The sequence below is a fragment of the Rhinopithecus roxellana genome, chromosome 16, assembly GCF_007565055.1.
Source record: "Rhinopithecus roxellana isolate Shanxi Qingling chromosome 16, ASM756505v1, whole genome shotgun sequence".
Lineage (NCBI taxonomy): Eukaryota > Metazoa > Chordata > Mammalia > Primates > Cercopithecidae > Rhinopithecus > Rhinopithecus roxellana.
Genome location: NC_044564.1, coordinates 38077302 through 38091814, shown reverse-complemented (window position 1 = coordinate 38091814; position 14513 = coordinate 38077302). Strand labels below are relative to the sequence as shown.

The window sequence follows — 14513 nt, the reverse complement described above, 5'->3', positions numbered from 1 at the left end:
GAGGATTGTTGGGGTCAACAATGAAACAGTTTATTTTCCTTGGAAAAAAACCAGAATCACCCATAACACTTGGGTTTCCAGGTGTTTATTTTGCCAAAGGCTTTTCCTTTTTTTGTTTCTAATGTGAAATCATCATTGTTTCCTAAGTATCTTGTGGAGGGAATGACTTGAGAGTGAAGAGTGTGAAGTTTGCCGCTGTGGTCCCTGTCCTTGGTTTCTGTGTCTGGGTTAGTGTCACTGACCTGTAGCTTTGACCCTGCAGACCGGGGAGCTCTGCACAAAGCCATCAGCCTCGAGCACGCTGTTCACATCATCGAGGAGACCCAGCTCTTCCAGGACTTTGAACCGGTCCAGACCCTGCTGCTGTCTTCAAAGAAGGTAAAGTGATGCAGGCAGCCGGACGGGGGGTTTCCCCACTCGGTGACTTTGATTCTAGGTGACAAGAGAGTTGCCAAGCTGGGGTCGGGCTCCTAGGCAGGCCCCTCTGTCAGTCTGCCCTGGATGAGCCAACCTTCAGACTTTGACACAAAGCCATTCCGTGAGCTGTGGGATCTGAACTGGGGAAGGCAGGAAGGCAGACCTGGGGGGACGGGACTTTCTCTTCGAAGTTGCTGGACTGTCATTGAGTTGTTGGTGCAGGCTCACAGGCTGTGGAGAGGTGGGCAGTGCTCCATGAAGACACCTTTTTGTGCCCTGAGCTTGGGGGGTGTGCAGACTGCATCTGTGGGATATGATAGTGATACAGCTGACTCGTCACTGTAGAAAATCCGCAAGAGAAGTGGTTCGTCTCATCTGTAAAGCTGTGTCCACCTGTGGCTGAGACTCTCGGGTCCGGCCTGCGATACTCCCAAGCAGCCCTTGGCAGGGGTGGGTGGGTATCTACACTGGCCTTTAGGGGGCTGCCTCCCTGGCCCTGGCTCCTACCGGGACCTCCACCCACCTTGTGGGGTCCAGGCCTAGTCAGGCCCCTCCTCCCTCAGCCGGGAGCAACGGGCAGAGGAAGGGGGCCCCTGTCCAATCAGGTAAGATACTTACCCTCAGCAGGTGCATACTTGCAAACGCCCCTCCAGGTCTTCCGTCCTCTTCCCTCCCCTGTGTCCACAAAGCTTGGGAGCCTGGGCCCTTTGACTCTCCTTCTCTGCTAATGGAGAGTCCTCCCTCAAATCTGAAAGGAAATAGCCTGCGGGAGTTCTAAGCCACCGGGTTCTGGCATCTGTTCACCAGCCTCTGCGTCTCCAGCACACACAGGGAGCCCTGGAGATTTGAAGGGTTGATGCTTTAGCCACTGGCCACCCCCAGGGCCTCACCCCAGCCTCATTGTTGAAAGGAGGGGAACCAGAAGCTGTTCTGGGGCCATCGTGCTGTTCAGTGGCCTCAGCCAGACTGGGCAGGCACCTATAACGTCTCTAAAATGTGGACTTGTCGTTAGAATAAAGATTGGGCCCCTGGTGTGGACATTTACGAGAATGACACACTGTTCCAAGGGTCATTTAGGGACCTGGGCTGGTGGAGGCTTCCAGAGCACATGGGCACTGATCCTCAAAGGCAGAAGGGGGAAGGGAGAGGAGGGCCGCATAGAGGGGGTTACGGGTTAGTGCCCACCTGCCATCTCCCAGAACTCGGTCACGTGGCCACACCAGGGCAGTTGGCCACACAGGGAGCCTCGCGCCCAGGAGGAGGAGCCAGTGGGTTTGGGGAAGTGCTTGCTGGTCCTGCTGGACCACCCGACCCGCCTCTCTCTGTAGGAGCGTCCACTGGTGGGGATGTGGCTTAGTTGCCTGGACAGGCGGAAATGCATCCTGCCTGCTGTGGGGTCCTGTGCCTTCTCCTTGGGCCCCAGTAGCCTCCAGGTGGGGGTGGAAGGCCCAGCTCCATGGCCATGGCAGCAGGAAGCGGCTGTTCAGTGGTAAGAAGACTGTGCCCCACCTCCCCATCAGGCTCTCTCAGGGTGATCAGCAAACAGAGAAACGGCCAGTACCACGCCCTCCCCCTGTCCTACAGCTGGGGAGGCTGTTCCTCCACCTCGCCTCCTCTCCCCGATGACAAGCATGGGGTTTTGCTTTTCATTTTGGTAAATACACATCAGATGACACTTGCCGTCGAACCATTTTTCATTGTGCACGTCATTGGCATTAAGAACATTCACGTTGTTTTGCAGCCATCACCACTGTCTGTCTGCAGGGCGCTTTTCATCTTCCCAAACAGAAGCTTTTTACCCATGAAATACAAACTCTTCATTCTCCTCTGCTCCAGCCCTGGGCAGCCGCCATTCTACTTTCTGTTTCTGTCTGGGTACCTTATATAAGTGGAATCACATGGTATTTATCCTTTGTGACTGGCTTATTTCACTTAACATAATGTCCTCAAGGTTCCTCCCTGCTGTCTCAGGGGTCAGGGTTTTCCAAGGCTGCATACTCCTCTGTCGTAGGTGAAGACCACGTTTTGTGTACGCGTTCATCCCTTGATGGACACGGTTGCTCCCACCTTCTGGCTCCTGTGAACAGTGCTGCTGTGAACATGGGTGTGCGGATACCTCAAGTCCTTGCTTTCCGCTCCTTGGGTGCACATAGCAGACGCAGTTTGCTTGACCCGCTCTGAGCCCACTGAGTTGGCTGTGTCTGTATTTTCACCAGGACTCCTTGGGATGCTGAGCTGCTAGTGTGGCAGAGGGCAAGGAAGGCACTTGGACAGCTTGGTTGCCTCTGATCACGTCCACCATCGCTCCAACCTGCCCTCAGGGTCCGATGTGCACACACAGCAGCAGGGACTGAGATGGGAGCATGAGAGCTGCCTGCACGGGGACAATCCTTAGGCCTAGGGAAGTGGGAGGCAGGGGGCGTCGACGGGCAGGAGTACACAGGACAGGCTTGCTTTGTGTGCCTCACTCATGCTGCCGGGTGCCCGGTCAGGTTGTTTTCTTTGCCTTTAAAAAAATTTTTTGTCTTGAAATAATTTTAAATTTACGCATGAGTTTTGATGATTGCACAGAAGGATCTTGAGCGCCCCCACCCAGCTCCACATGTGCGATGTCTCACATAACCAGTGTGCATTTATCTGAGCCAAGGTACTGTCATGGTGCAGTGCGTTACCTGAACCCCAGACCCTGGACCCTCTCACCTCCCACCCACCACCTTCCTGGCTCATTACCCCGGGTTGCACTGGACACTGCATCTCCTCGGCTTCTGCTCTGTTCTTGCCTCCTTGACCTCAGCACTCCTGGAGAGGAGTGGTCCAGTGTTTTGTAGCATGTCTGGTGTTTTCTTGTGATTATCTTGGGGTCGTGGTTTTACGGGGAGCACCAAAGAAGGTGCTTTCTGAGAATGTGGCATCTGTATGACTCACATCAGCATGATGACCTCGGTCATTCAGTCCAAGTCACTGCCGTCTTTTTCCATGCCGAGTGTGTCAGGGCATGTAGTCCACACTGAGGGGTGGGGGAGAGTGAGCCCGACGTCCCAGGGGAGGCATGCGGGAAACCCCCATAGTCATTCATGCTTATTTGCAGGGATAGACTTGGAGGCTACAGAAATGCCCTGTTCTCCCACCCACTGACATCCACATCCACCAGTGGGTCCTGCCTGTGGCAGTTATAGCTGGCTGTCCTGATGGCCAGTTCCTCCTTCCCTGTCCCCTCTTCCTTTCCACAGTCATCCCTTGGTCTCCATGTGGCGTCGTTTAGTTTTTACAGCTGTTTCATGTGGGCTCCAGCCCAGCCCCATCCGGGAGAAGCGGAAATTGGGGCTGAGTGTCCTGCAGGGTGCAGGAGGTGGTCTGGATCCCCTTGGGACGGGCCTTGCCCCCACAGCCCACCCCACCCTCCACAGCCACCCTCAAGCCTCTCTTTGGGGTGAGGAGTCAGGCGTGCCCTGCTTGGCCATCCAGGGCACCCTGCTCTGCACTGCATGGTGTCCACGCCACCTCACAGGTGTCCCCCGCGGGACCCAGCAGGACCAGCTGTCCCTTGGAAGTTACCTAGCTTGGCTTTGCTGCCAGAGAACGTTTCCGCCACTCCACAAGCCGCGCGGTGCCCGAACTGTGATCCGGGATATCATCCTCAATCCTGCCCACAAACGTGGTGCACACGTGGCCTCATCTGCCCAGGTCTCTGCTGCTGCTGCTCGGTGAGGCTGGTGCCGGGCCAGGTTCCCTCTGCTGCGTATTGTCACAGTTTCCGTCCTTGGGGGCTTTCCCTTTCTCTGGTGGGTCTGTGCCCGCACAGCCGGGTGTGTGGCCTGGGGCCTTCTGTGTTGGCATCAGGGCCTGTGATCTTCCAGCCAGACTCTGAAGTTGACTCCCAGCGTATCCTCTGAGGATGAAGGTCGTGTTTCATCTGACTGTAAACCACTAAGTCGTGTGTAAATTTGAGAATCTTGTATTGTTAACCAAAAGGTGTTCCCAGGCTGTCGAGGCAGATGCCCTGGGCAGAGGCTAGAGAGCACACTCCACGGGCCACCTCCAGGTCTGTTGCACGCCCCTGAGCTTCAGGTGGGTGCAGCGTGGGGCACCCTCCTTCCAGCTGAGTTCCATTCAAAAGCAGTCAGCAGCCCTGGATGCCTGTGTGCTGGGCACTGCTGGTGCCAGGTGGGCTGATGGGATTGGCCTGAAGCTGGTGTCCCTGGGAGCCAAGTGTCCCAGAAGGTGGAGAGTCTCACCTGCCCTCTGTCGTGGGTGTGGCTGCTCTGGAGCTCTTCCCTTTTACATATAGACCCATGAAGAGCAAAGGCATTGTTCCTTCTTTTATGTTATGTATTGCGATCTGCTCATCCTGCGCACGTCGTCCATTTGGCATCCCCATTATGTTAGGTCCCTGCTGGATCCGGACCCTCACAAGAGGCTCCCTGCCCATAGGTGCTCACATTCTGGCTCAAGGGATAAGGTTGGGCTTCGAGGTGGTGTGCGTCAGCCTCTGGCTGCAGCCCCTTCTCACCTGTCGTGAGGCCGGGAAGATGACCAGGAGTGCCAGGCTCATGCATCCCCCTCTACATGGAGGTGGTCTGGAGGTGGGGACTGAACAGCCTCTCCACTGGCTAAGAGAAACACATGTAGAGAAGCGCTCTGCTGGAGGGCAGGACCCGGGCAGTGGGTGCCCAGACGGGAGAGAGGGATTTGGATCTAAGTAAGGCCCAGTGAGCCCTGACATAGCACGTGTATTCTGCCGGAGGTCACAGACCTGCCTTGTTTGCCTCTGGTTCTGAGTACCTCTCCTCCTTACTGCAGCGTGCCCTGATGGTGCATTCCGGCTGCTCCCCACACACTGGTGCAGCAGCAGAGGCCGTGCTCCTGGATGCCTGCTTGCCTGATGCTAGTTCTCCTGTGTCTCACACACGCAGGGCAGGAGGTTCATCTATGCTGGCTCTAACTCGGGCGTGGTCCAGGCCCCTCTGGCCTTCTGTGGGAAGCACGGCACCTGCGAGGACTGTGTGCTGGCTCGGGACCCCTACTGCGCCTGGAGCCCACCCACAGCGACGTGTGTGGCTCTGCACCAGACTGAGAGCCCCAGCAGGTATGGGGCGGGATGCGCTGCCGGAGTATGTCCCCGTGTGTGCGGGTGAGTAACACGTGCCGGTTGTTTTGCAGGGGTTTGATTCAGGAGATGAGCGGCGATGCTTCTGTGTGCCCGGGTGAGTGACTCCTCGACGTCCTGTTTCCTTTGGGAGTGGCGAGGTCTTGTAACCATTTCACGGTGCTTCAGTTCTGTGGCATTTGTGTGTGTTTTGTTTTTCTTTCTCCACTTGGAATAGAGGTCAAGTGTCCTGTAGCAGACTCGTGGTCTTCTCTGTCTTTTTTTTCTTGCCACTTAGAGTACGTCTGTTTACTGGGAAGCAGTCTCCTTCCAAAACCGTCCTGTTTTCTTTCTGCTGAGCTTGGGGCTCATTAAACAAAACCTAAGTCTGTTATAAGTGGGGAGAAAGGAGCCTGTGAGTGATGAATCCTCAGGCAGTGGAAGGGCTGGGGTGGTGTTTCCCCTGGGGCTCCCACCTGAGATTCACCCGCCTGTGGATGTCTGAAATAGCGCCTCGCCCAGAGGGAGCGGGGGCATCAGGCCAGGATGCCCCTTCCCCAGCAGCCACCTTCCAGGATGCTAAAGGCAGACTTGACCCTCGGTTCTGTGTCCTCCTGTCCCTGACAAGACAGTTGTCATCAGACTAAGAAAAGTTTAGACAGCTGGGCATGGCGGTACACGCCTGTAGTCCCAGCTACTAGGGAGGCTGAGGCAGGAGGATTGCTTGAGTCCAGGGGTTCAAGGCTGCGGTGAGCTTATCATGCCACTGCACTCCAGCCTGGGTGACTAAGTGAGACCCAGACTCTGAAAAGAAAAGAAAAGCTGGCCGGGCACAGTGGATCACGCCTGGAATCCCAGCATTTTGGGAGTCTGAGGCAGGAGGACCACTTGAGCTCATGAGTTCAAGACCACCCTGGGCGACATGGTGAGACCCTGCCTCTACAAAAAATACAAAAATTAGCCAGACCTGGAGGTAGATACCTGTAGTCCCAGCTACTCTGGAGACTGAGGTGGGAAGATCCCTTGAGCTGGGGAGGTTGAGGCTGCAGTGAGCTGTGATTGCACCACTGCACTCCAGCCTGGGCAACAGAACCAGACCCTGTTTCAAGAAAAAAAAAGAAAAGAAAAAAGTTGAGGCAGGAGGAGAGTGCTGAGATACACTGAAAGTTCAGCCTTCCTTGTAGCCACTAGCAGAAGCATCTCGTATCTGATTCAGAGAGCGACACTAGGCGCAGAACTGGCCTCTGCTCAGCCTCTCCAGCCTCACGCATTTTCTTCTGGGACATGGGTGAGAAATGCGATTTCTGCTGCTCAGAGCTGCCTCTGATTTCTTTGTCCCCATGGGCTGTCATCCAGGGCTCATCTTTGCTTTTTGGTCACGCATGTCCTTATCTCCTTAGTTGTTCTGGAAGATTCCATGTTGCTCCAGTGGGTGAAACTCTTGCATCCTCTTGTGGGTATTTTAAAGAAGTTGTTAAATAGCAAATGGGGATTGTTGACGCTGTGCACGTTTATTTTGATGTTCCAGATAAAAGTAAAGGAAGTTACCGGCAGCATTTTTTCAAGCACGGTGGCACAGCGGAACTGAAATGCTCCCAAAAGTCCAACCTGGCCCGGGTGTTTTGGAAGTTCCAGAATGGCGTGTTGAAGGCCGAGAGCCCCAAGTACGGTCTTATGGGCAGAAAGAACTTGCTTATCTTCAACTTATCAGAAGGAGACAGTGGGGTGTACCAGTGCCTGTCAGAGGAGAGGGTTAAGAACAAGACGGTCTTCCAAGTAGTCGCCAAGCACGTCCTGGAAGTGAAGGTGGTTCCAAAGCCCGTGGTGGCCCCCACCTTGTCAGTTGTTCAGACAGAAGGTAGTAGGATTGCCACCAAAGTGTTGGTGGCATCCACCCAAGGGTCTTCTCCCCCAACCCCAGCCGTGCAAGCCACCTCCTCCGGGGCCGTCACCCTTCCTCCCAAGCCTGTGCCCACCAGCACATCCTGTGAACCAAAGATTGTCATCAACACAGGTCCCCCAGCTCCACTCGGAGAAAACCATGTATCTTAAGTCCAGCGACAACCGCCTCCTCATGTCCCTCTTCCTCTTCTTCTTTGTTCTCTTCCTCTGCCTCTTTTTCTACAACTGCTATAAGGGTTACCTGCCCAGACAGTGCTTGAAATTCCGCTCGGCCCTGCTCTTCGGGAAGAAGAAGCCCAAGTCAGATTTTTGTGACCGTGAGCAGAGCCTGAAGGAGACGCTAGTGGAGCCAGGGAGCTTCTCCCAGCAGAATGGGGAGCACCCCAAGCCAGCCCTGGACACTGGCTATGAGACCGAACAAGACACCATCACCAGCAAAGTCCCCACGGACAGGGAGGACTCACAGAGGATCGACGACCTTTCTGCCAGGGACAAGCCCTTCGACGTCAAGTGTGAGCTGAAGTTCGCGGACTCAGACGCAGATGGAGACTGAGGCTGGCTGTGCGTCTCCCCGGCGCCTCGGCTGCGACATGTCAGGCGTGGAGTGTTTTGTGTTTCTCCTGTTCAGTATCCGAGTCTCGTGCAGTGCTGCGTAGGTTAGCCCGCATCGTGCAGACAACCTCAGTCCTCTTGTCTATTTTCTCTTGGGTTGAGCCTGTGACTTGGTTTCTCTTTGTCCTTTTGGAAAAATGACAAGCATTGCATCCCGGTCTCGTGTTCCGCAGTCAGTCGGAGTACTTGAAGAAGGCCCGCGGGCGGCACAGAGTTCCTGAGCCCTTTCTATAGTGGGGGAAACATGGCTGGACCTCTGTTGGCTGAGAAGAGCATCCCTTCAGCTTCCCCTCCCCGTAGCAGCCACTAAAAGATAATTTAATTCCAGATTGGAAATGACGTTTTAGTTTATCAGATTGGTAACTTATCGCCTGTTGTCCAGATTGGCACGAACATTTTCTTCCACTTAATTATTTTTTTAGGATTTTCCTTTGATTGTGTTGATGTCTTGGGTCATTTTTTTTTTTTAATTACAGAAGCAGATGTTTTAATATTTAGAAGAAGATGTGTATCTTCCAGGTTTTGTTATATATTTGGCATAAAATATGGCTTACGTTGCTTAAGATTCTCAGGGATAAACTTCCTTTTGCTAAATGGATTCTTTCTGCTTTTAGAAATGTAGACATGGACACTCCCCGGAGCCCACTCACCTTTTTCTTTTTTTTTTTTTTAACTTTATTCCTGGAGGGAAGCATCGTTTTTGGAGAGATTTTCTTTCTGTACTTCGTTTTACTTTTTCTTTTTTTTAACTCTTACTGTCTTGAAGAGGAGGACCTTCCCACGTCCGCGAGGTGGGTTTTGAGCAAGGGAAGGTGGCTGGGTGAGCTGAGTGGAGCCAGGCTGGCCCAGAGCTGAGATGGGAGCGCGGTACAATCTGGAGCCCACAGCTGTCGGTCAGAACCTCCTGTGAGACAGATGGAACCTTCACAAGGGCGCCTTTGGTTCTCTGAACATCTCCTTTCTCCTCTTGCTTCAATTTCATACCCACTGCCTACCCAGACTTTCCATCCAGCCTCACTGAGCTGCCCGCCACGGGAACGGAACTGGGCCTCCGTGGCCGGGCCTGCGACCGCAGCCCCCTCAAGCGCACGGCGCTGTTCCTGCCACTGTCCTGAAGATGGGAATGGGTGGTACGACTTCAACACTGGTTAATCTCACACTCCATCTCCCCGCTTTGTAAATACCCATCGGGAAGAGACTTCTTTTTCCATGGCGAAGAGCAATAAACTCTGGATGTTTGTGTGCGTGTGTGGACAGTCTCGTCTTCCAGCATGATAGGATTTGACCATTTTGGTGTAAACATTTGTGTTTTATAAGATTTACCTTGTTTTTATTTTTCTACTTTGAATTGTATACATTTGGAAAGTACCCAAATAAATGAGAAGCTTCTATCCTTGATTTGGGGAAGACATTCCTTAGCGGAGGCCGTGCAGCCTCCCGCCCCTGCATGGCCCAGGCGGCACAGCTGGGCTCACTCTTTTCTGTCCGTTTCCTGCTGTGTTTTGCCCTCTCTGCCCTGTGACGTGCTCTTGGCGACTTCTTCCTCAGTACCCTCTCTTTTCTGTCCTCTCTGTCTCACAGCCTCATCTCCTAAGCCCCTCCCTCCTCCTGGCTCCTCCTCCCTGTCCTGTCTGGGCCATGCGGGGAACAGGAGGCCTTCCTCCCCCTGGAGCCCCTGGCCAGCCTCGGGTGCGGGGCCCGACAGCAGCTCGAGGGTCTCCTTGCTGCCGCCCTTCCTGAGTGACCAGGCACAGCACGTGCACGCCCTGGGGACCTTCCACCTCTTCTGCCAGGCGACAGGTGAGTTGGGCCCTCTCTGTCCCCTGTGCCCTATCCATCTGTCTCCTCCCACAGGTGGGGGGCAGGCGGTGGCATCCTCCACATCCCTCCACGTGTGTTCCTTTGCCTTCTTTATCTGTCCTGGCTGCGTCCCTCGGGTTGAGCCATTTCACTCTTTCATTGTGGGTCCATCCCGAGGGAAAGTGTAGACAGTCAGTGTGAAACCACTTCTAGTATACAGGGGCCAACCAGTGTTTTCTGTAAAGGGCTAGATATTTAGGCTTTGTGGGCCGCAGGCTCTGTCACAGCCACTCTGCTCTGCTGTTGTATTGTAAAAGCAGCCATAGTCAATATACAATGAGTGGACAGGGCTACGTGCCAATAAAACTTTATTTATAAAAATCCACAGTGGGCCAGATTTGCCCCAAAGGCCCCAGTTTCCCAACCCATGGTATATAGGATTGCTTCTCCCTTAAAAAAAAAAAAAAAAAAATATATATATATATATATATATAGTCAAGAGACAGGGTCTCCCTCTGTCACCCAGGCTGGTGTGCAGTGACACAGTCATAGCTTACTGCAGTCCCTGCCTCCTGGGCTTAAGCCGTCCTCCTGCCTCAGCCTCCAGAGCCAGAGTGCTTCTATTTCTGCTAACAATTTGGAGGTTGATACACGTGGTATTTGGAAATTTTTAAAAATTAAGAGCTTCCAGAATGGGAGTTGTTTTAATGACTTGCTTCATGGTTTATAAAAGCAGAAAAGATTGGCGGGCATAATCCCTGTGCTTTGAGAAGCCAGGGCAGGAGGATCGTTTGAAGCCAGGAGTTTCACACCAACTTGAGCAACATAGTGAGACCTGATCTCTACCAAAAAACGTGAAAAAAACTAACCAGGCTTGGTGGCACGTCCCTTGAGGATTATTTGAGCCCAGGAGTTTGAGGTTACAGTGAGGTATGATGGTGCCACTGCACTCTAGCCTGGGCCACAGAGCAAGACCCTGTCTCAAAAATAATCATCATCATAAAATAAAAACACAAAAGACTGAGAGTCTAGTGTACTCCTCTGGGACCCTGGAGCCATTTGCCCTGGATTGGAAAATATTTGGATGGGATGTCTGCTCTTGAAAGATAATAGAATGTCCAGAACCACACTTCAGAGATGTATCCTGTGCTTCAGGCAGTGCATGGTCGCCCTGGTGGTCCCTGTGTTGTCATCTGACAGATCAGTAGATACAGAAAGAAAGGAAGTGGCATGTTAGAGCCTGCCCGGGGGGAGGAATGAAGTTAATGAAGAGGAAAAGCAAACCCAATTGCTCTCTTTTAAAACGTGTTAAACACAACCAGTAGCTCCTGAGAGTTTTAAGGTGCTGCCCTCTCCTGTTAAACAAGCTCTGAGAGCCCCAGGTGTCCCATGTCTGCTGAGCCTGGAATGTCTTGGCAGCCAGCACTGGACAGGAGAAGCTGCCGGTGAGCGTGGAGCGCTGTGGAGACGGAGCTTTGCTGGGCTGGCTGGTGTGGTTCCTCCCCTCCACTGGGTGCCACGGACCAAGCCTGTGCCGAGCTGACTGTGGCCGCTCTCACAGCTGAATGGTGCTCCTCGGCCAGGTGGTTTGCCTTGGTGAGGCATCCCGGAGGACTCCCTGTCTCCATGGAGCCTGTGTCCTGTGGCAGCCCTGGAGTCCTTCAGGCAGACCCAGGAAGCGCCTCCTTGGTGGGGAGGCTGGGAAGCAGGCAATGGGTCTCTGTGAACCGGCCGTGGGCCCAGGGCTCCTTTGCCAGCAGATGCAGGCAGGGCCATATGGTCAGGAGATGTTATTTGTTTGTTTGTTGGTTTGTTTATCGCTGAGGCGGAGTCTTGCTCTGCTGCCCAGGCTGGAGTGCAGTGGCATGATCTTGGCTCACTGCAACTTCCACCTCCCAGGATCAGGTGATCCTCCTGCCTCAGCCCCCCTAGTAGCTGGGATTACAGGCACGCCTCACCATGCCTGGCTAATTTTTGTATTTTTAGTAGAGACAGGGTTTCGCCATCTTGACCAGGCTGGTCTCTAACTCCTGACCTCGGGGGATCCATCCGCCTCGGCCTCCCAAAGTGCTGGGATTACAGGCGTGAGCCACCGCGCCCGGCTGCTGTTAGAATCTTAAATGTGAGGCTCCAGGTGTGCCCCCTGTAGCTAGGCGGGCATACACACAAGCCCCTGGGGTCAGCAGGGAATGAAAGATGGGTGCCCAGGGAGAAGGGACATCGCTGTTACAGCAACAGAAACCACCCAGGTATTTCAACCACAGGGAATTGGTGACAAAGGTGATAGAAGGGCTGAGAACAAAGTGGGAAGGTGAGGTTTCCATTACCAGCCATGGGCAGGAAGAGCGAAGTGTCAGACACTGCCTCGGTCTCGCTTGCTGGGCCGCCGAGGCTGCGGCCTTGCCCTGCCCATCACACTGCCTTCACCACTGCTGGAGGTCCTACGAGAAGCCACAAAAATGTTTCTCTTTCCGCCTTCCTGTCTCCTGTCAATGCCTCCCATGGCCGGACCTAACAAAGCTGGCGGCCACAGATGGATATGGGGAATGTAGCTGTGGGCGTGCAGCAGCGTGGCCAGGAGCAGTGTGTAGAGGGTAGGGGAGCTGAGAGAGGAGCGCGGTACTTTTCCAGCGCTCAGGATGGACCCCACCCGCTTTTCACATGGTCTTTACTTTCTCTCCAGAGGCATTTGGCCCCATCTGGGACATTCCCATTCCCTTGTTCCACTGAGGCCACAGCCTGCGAGGGCTGTGAGACCTCCCCAGGGAGGACCAGCTTAGGAGAGAGTGGCTTCGGCCTTTTCAAGGGTGGGCCAAAGCCAGGGCATCCTGGGCATGCTGTGAACTCAGAGGGGCCGTGGTTGTGAATTTCCCGAGTAGGCTCCGGGGTTCTGTTGGGGTCTGTAGATGCTTCCTGTGGTAGAGGTCACAGTGTGGCTTGCAAGTCGCAGAGATCCTTTCCTGAGGAGAGTGAGTGCCATTTTCTGCCTTGTGGGCCAGGAATGAGCCATTCCAGGGGAGGCCCAGGGCCTGGAGATCGCAATACAGTACACTCAAGGCACTGGCCTGCCGCTTCCTCCTGTGTCCTCTCCCAGCCACCCAGAGCAGGGCTGCTTTGGAACTTCGCTGGGTTTTTCTTTCCTGTAATGGCTGTTTTCGTGGTAGCTGTCACAGTGGTTTGGGGGCTGTCTGATGAAAGGGCCAGCAAAGTGTCTTTGGAACATGAAGCTTAGAGGACATTCGTGGCATCTTCAGTTCACCATGCTGCGTCCTGGTGCCTGTAGCTCTGCTGGGTGACCCTGTGTGTTGGGGAGCGTCTCACCCCCCAGAGACGGCTGACCAATGGAAGGTCAGTTGGTCAGGGTCGCACTTGGGGACTGGGTCTGCCCCAGAGCTGGTGGAGACCCATGTGTCACCCAGGAGATGTCCCCACCTGCCCCAACACACTCTTGGCCAGTGCTCAGAAAGTGACCCCAGGGACTCGGCCATCCAGGAGAGGTGAGGGCCCTCTGAGGCCAGAGCGCTTCCTGACAGGGGATCAGGGTGGGTCTGCACAGAGGAAAACACAGCCCGTGGTGTGTGCAGAGGCTGCCAGGGCACAAGGGCCCAACGTGGGGTGCGGTGGAGGTGATGTGACCATGTGGGCAGAGTAGGGCGGAGAGAGGCGTGTGTCCTGGGGATGGGAGAGCTTGAGGCCTGGTGGTGGGGTGGAGGCCCACCCTTGTCCTGCACCCAGGGGACCTCACTGCCCATCCAAGGGAGGGACAGGGCCACACCTGTGAGCCCGTGTCAGGAGCTGGGGTGGGAGATTGGTGGCCAGTGCCCCTCTCCACCCAGACACATTTCGTCCCTTCACCACCACAGTTCTCGCCTCTGGGAAGTGGAATTATCAGTGGAAGATGATATGGAAAGATCCACTGATGGCCCTGGCACAGGCCAGCCTTGTCCCTGGGACAGGATGGGACGGTCCTGAGAAGGGAGGTTATGACACGCCTGGGGTGTCATGCCTTTGCAATGCCCAGCTGAGACAGCACAGGGTGTCACCCCAAGCGTGGTACCCTGGGCTCAGTGACAAGAGGGGTCGCAGGTCAGGACTGCACTTCCTTGGGGCCCATGCCCTGGGAGCCACTCGCCCTATGATCCTGAGTCCTGGGGGACTGAGTGCACAGGCAGGGCCTGGAGCATCTGGGAGTAGCCGACTGCCTCAGTGTGCACGGTGGTCCCATGGGAGGGACAGCGGCCTTGAGAGCGTTCACAGCTGCTGCACAGCCATCCTGCACCACACTGGCCCTGGGATGGACCGCTGTCTAAGCTTTGTCATGCGACTAGCAATGCACATTTACTGTCGTCAGTCACCCTGGTACCAGCTGTGAAGGACGGGCAGGGACACACACATCACACCCCCGACACACACCCCAGACACACACACCACCCCAGACACACACCACACTCCAGACACACCTCCCCGACACACACCACACCCCCTACACACACACTCACCCCAGACACACACCACACCCCAGACACACACCACACCCCTGACACACACCACACCCCACACACACCCACCCCACACACCACACCCTAGACACACACCACACCCCATACACCACACACCCCACACACACACCCCTGACACATGCCAAACCCCCGATACACCCCACACTCACCCCAGACACACACCGCACCCCACCCCA

General features: G+C 54.8%; 1 protein-coding gene across 1 annotated transcript in view; it reads left to right on the top strand.

Annotated features, from left to right (window-relative positions):
- SEMA4D (semaphorin 4D) overlaps nucleotides 1–14513 on the top strand; it is a 136991-nt gene that overhangs the window by 112491 nt on the left and 9987 nt on the right. Inside the window, 5 exon segments of the mRNA XM_030919200.1 lie at nucleotides 263–378; nucleotides 5331–5503; nucleotides 5578–5621; nucleotides 7032–7516; nucleotides 7518–9817. Of these exon segments, the coding sequence (XP_030775060.1) occupies nucleotides 263–378; nucleotides 5331–5503; nucleotides 5578–5621; nucleotides 7032–7516; nucleotides 7518–7958 (1259 nt within the window). The 3' untranslated portion in view covers nucleotides 7959–9817.